The sequence below is a fragment of the Crocuta crocuta genome, unplaced genomic scaffold (genome assembly GCF_008692635.1).
Source record: "Crocuta crocuta isolate KB4526 unplaced genomic scaffold, BGI_CrCroc_1.0 scaffold234, whole genome shotgun sequence".
Lineage (NCBI taxonomy): Eukaryota > Metazoa > Chordata > Mammalia > Carnivora > Hyaenidae > Crocuta > Crocuta crocuta.
Window position 1 is genome coordinate 3289504 of NW_027529647.1, and position 4393 is coordinate 3293896.

Here is a 4393-nt window from a genome sequence, read left to right on the forward strand (position 1 = left end):
AACTCCGGGGCCCAGCAGGGCCGGCTTCGCCCCTCCCCGGCTCTGCGCTGACCACCGGGAGCCCGGGGCCTGGGCCCCAGCTCTGACTCGGTCCTGATTCGCCCTCCTCCGGGCACGTGGGGAAACCGGGACGACCCAGCGCCTCATGCGAGAGGACGTCCTTTCCCCGCTCTGCCCAAGCGCAGGGTTCGGGGCTTCGGCCGCAGCAGGCGCAGCCAGGCTTCTCCGGGAAGGGCCAGAGGACGAGCACTCTGGTTCCCGGGCCATCAGACTCCGCAGCCCCTGCAGCCAGAAGCAGCGAGGGGCGTGCGCGGGAGCGAGCGCGGCTGTGGACCCGTGAAACCCCATGAAAAAAACGCACAATGAGCTGAATCTGGCCTAGACTGGGGCCCCCGCTCCTCTGTGTGAGCAAGCGCCCAGCCACCCCTCCGGCCGGTGTGGAAGGACAGGACTGCGTCTCTCCTCTCAGCCCTTTCAAATTCCACACAAAGATGTAAAGGTGAAAAGAGAAAGAACCAAAAAAAAAAAAACAAACCCCGGCCATAGAAGAAAACCCATGCAAACCGGCCCACAGCCTCAGAGCAGGGGTGGGACACAGTGCGGAAGACAGAGAAGGCAGCGGCCCGCGGTGTGACACGCTTCCGGGGCAGTGTGGACACCTCTGAAAAGCCACGAACCAATGACGAGCTGGGAGGGACCAGAAGCGCGTGGCGGGGGTGGATGCGTCACAAGGAGGTTGTGCAGACAAGGCCTGAGCACCCAGCAGCGGAGGCGGTGAGACCTCAGGCGGTTCAGAGGCAGAAGGCAGGTCCCGGGATACACACACCCGCACCCAGAACCAAGAAACACGCGGTCACACGCGTGCTGGGGCGTGTGAAGGCGGGCACTCTGCGCACACACACGCGGGCACGTGCGGACACAGCCCTGGGGAGGGGAGCGAAAGGGGTGGCCCGGGGCCGGTGCAGAGCTTCCGGGAGGGGCATGGCCGGCCCACCGAGGCCTCGCCGCGTGAGCTCCGACAAACTGGAGGGAAGAGGAGACGGGGCGGCTTCGGGACCGCGCCCCGCCCTCCTGGCTCCTTACCCGGAGGCGGCCTCCACCAGTGCCGTCAGCAGCGCCTCCACGGCCCGGTCGGGCACCCGCGCCACCAGGCGCCAGCAGACCCGCTGCCAGAGGCAGCTGCCCTGGGTGAGCGCCGTCAGCCGCGGCACCAGCACGCCCAGCATCTCCTCTGAGGGAAGCACACGGGGCCCTGAGCCCGGGGCCGGGGCCGCCGAGCCCCGAGCGGGGNGGGCTGAGGGGAGGAGGGGAGACGTGCACGCAGCGCCGCGGACCCCCGGGGACAGGAGACACTCACTCTGCCTCCCGTGGACACAGGCTTTCCCGAGCACCTGCGACAGGAAGGACACGGAGCAGTCCCAGCCATCTGGGGCGAGAAAAAAAGCGGGGTTTTCAAGCAGGGCCAATGGTTATGGCCACGGGACACCACCTGCCCGGGTGGGGACAGACCCCGTGTCCGGACAGGCGTCTCTACGCTGGAAAACGTCATTTCTCTCCATCTGATTCCAGCTGAAACCTCAACACGACTGTTTCTAGCTGGAAGCCAACAATGACTTCAAAAAGCCTCACGCGCTCTTGCTCACTTCATCGCCACAATGAGCCCAGGAAGCAGGGACCAGTGTGGCGGCACGGGGGGCGGGGGAGGCACCCAGGGCCCGGGAGGCGGGCGGGAGGGCACAGGACACGGGGACAGGGGGAGGGTGGCGCACCGGCTCCCCCGCAAGTGGCCACCCTGAGCCGTCAAGGTGCGCCGCGGTGGAAACGCGGTCTCTGCCACCTCCGCGGAGCGCCGGAGACCCTACAGAGGTGAGCCGGACGCAGCCACCCAGCAGGGGCTAAAGGGTTCGAGGTCAGCTCCAGCTCCAAGGTCAACGGCCCAGACGTGGGTGACGCTCGGTACGGGTCGCTGCCTCCCCACACGGGAGACGACGTCTGACCTGCCAACAGCAGCACCCCGAGAACCCCAGGGCGGTGGGAAGCCGGGGAGGGAGGGTAGGGGCGTTGGCCCCAGAGGACGGCTGGAGGGACAGCGTGGAGGGGCCGCACCTCGGAGAGAGACCACCACCGCCTGCAGCGCGCGCATGATCTCCTCGCCGAGCAGGGGGAAGTAATTCTGGGGCAGGAACGCGTCCAGGTTCTCCCGCTGCAGACGGTTGCCCAGGCGGTCGGGCAAGCCCACCACCTGGGTGAGGAGCGTCTCCTGGAGCAGGGGGGAGGCCGGCTCGGTCAGCCGGCGGCACTGGCCCTCCATCACGGCGGCCATCCTGCCCGCGCTCAGGAACCTGGCCAGCAGCCGTGCTATCTTCATCAGACGGAAGCTCGGCCTGAAGCAAGGGCAGGTGTGACGGGCGGAGCGGTGAGTCCCCCCAACGAGTGGTCCCACAGCGTAATCGGCACTTAAAACGAGGATTTAAATCCCACTGCCAGGGCCTCGGTGGCTCTTGACTTCGGCTCAGGTCATGATCCCAGGGTTTGCGGGATCGAGCCCCGCATCAGGCTCTGTGCTGACAGCCTGGAGCCTGCTTGGGATTCTCTCTCTCTCTCTGCCCCTCCCCTGCTCATGCTGTTTTTCTCTCAAATTAAATAAACGTTTTAAAAAATAAAAGTTTTCCTTCCTGCTGCCAAAAAGCCAGCCAGTGGTGCGGTGTGACCACCCGCCAGGCCCAGTGCAGCTCCCCCACCGCGGAGTCACGGGGCGCACCCTCCCCTCCCGCTCCACCCCACAGGGTGCTCGTCGCTTAGGTCAGGAACCGCTAAAACCCAGCTTCGCCACCACACGCCGGCCATGTCCCTGCAGGCCTGTCACATGCTCTGACACTGCTGGCTGCAGCACCCGGGGCCTCACCGCAGAGCTGAGAGCCGCGAGGGGTCAGAGGGCCCCAGGACGCTGGCGCTGCCCACTGCCCACCTGCGTCACCTCAGGAGCTAACCTGAGCCACCAGGATGGGGACGCTCCTGTCCCCTCCCTTCACCAACTCGCCGGGACCTACTGCAAGGGCCTCTTTGTTGCGAGGGAGATTAACACCAACCGCTTTAAGTGTTCAGGTGCTCTGCGACTTTCTCAGCTTTCGGGACGCCAGATTCTCCCAGAGCCTGCTGGTTCGCACCCCTTCAGGCCACGCTCGTGCCTCGGACGGTACAGGTGACCCCGTAACGAGGCCCGGCCCCACTCACCCGGCAGCACCGTCGACGGACTCCATCAGCACCAGGAAGGCCTGGTCGGCCGGGCCCTCCAGGAAGAAGCTGGCCCACAGCTCCTCCAGCGCGCCGCCAGCCACAAGCTCCAGCCAGCCTGGGCTCAGCCTGCCCACGAGACACCGGAGGAAGGCGGAGAAGTGCGCCCTGGCGAACTCCTCCTGCTCCCCGGCAAGGGCGGGGTTCTCCGCTCCACCGAGATACCGCTTCAGGGACTCCAAGGTGGAAAGGACGCGGCCGCCATCCTCACAAGAGGAGAGGGTGTGCACTGCTTCCCGCACGGCCAGCCGGACCGCAGAGACCGCTGGGTCCATCCTGGAGTGCGGAGGAGAAGCACATAAGGCGGGGGAGCCCTGGCATCCGTGCCGAGTATGTCCCACACAGCCTCAGACCCTCTGGCACCTCTTGGAAAGCTTCTGGGGACCCCATCTCTCCTCGCCCCTGCCGTCACCCAGCAGCCTCCGGCCCTCCAGCATCCGTCACCGTTCCTACCAAGAGTCTGTTTCACAGCTAGGGCTCCGTGGCGCCTCTATAGCAGGGCCACAAGTGGGGGTGCTGTTGGCATCCAGTGTGTGGGGGGCAGAGGCCGGGGTGCTGGTAAACACCCCACGGGTGCACGACCGCAGCCACGACAGAGGCTGATCCAAGCCCAAATGCCAACCGTGCCGAGCTCGGGTCCCGGGGCTCGCACTTCTAACTGCCTGACTGTCCCGTCTAGGAGACTTTCCGTCCGCTAAACTCCCGTCTTTCCCAGAAACCACACCCTCTGCAGGTAGTATTTCGGGCCAGGCGCCCCTGCAGGATTGAATACCACTAGGCAGGCACCTATCACCAGGGACCCAGCCACTAGATAAGGCTGCATCAGGGGACCAAGCGGGTCCCCACGAGTGCGGGTCCTCCTCGCCCAGCCGAGTCTACGCGGGCTCCGGTGAGCAGCGCTCAGGCCTGCTAACGCGCCAGCGACGCCAGTACCACGCCCCCCTGCCCAGCGGCGACGGAACCCACATCACTGGGCCCAAGTCACGGCGCAACGGGCAGGGGGCTCCGGAGCGGGGCCGGGTCTCGGGGAGCGGGAGGGGATTTCGGGGTGGGCGAGGGTCTTAAGGGCGGACGGGGTGTCTCGGCGCGCACGGGCCTG

General features: G+C 66.4%; 1 protein-coding gene across 1 annotated transcript in view; it reads right to left on the reverse strand.

Moving 5' to 3' along the window:
* TELO2 (telomere maintenance 2) overlaps window positions 1-3948 on the reverse strand; it is a 10807-nt gene extending 6859 nt beyond the window's left edge. The window contains exons 1-4 of the mRNA XM_077762661.1: window positions 3235-3948; window positions 2107-2384; window positions 1358-1426; window positions 1084-1231 (exon numbers count right to left, since the gene is read on the reverse strand). Coding sequence (XP_077618787.1) covers window positions 1084-1231; window positions 1358-1426; window positions 2107-2384; window positions 3235-3569 — 830 coding nt within the window. The 5' untranslated portion in view covers window positions 3570-3948. The remainder of the gene's footprint in view (window positions 1-1083; window positions 1232-1357; window positions 1427-2106; window positions 2385-3234) is intronic.
* Between the last annotated feature and the right edge of the window lie 445 nt (window positions 3949-4393).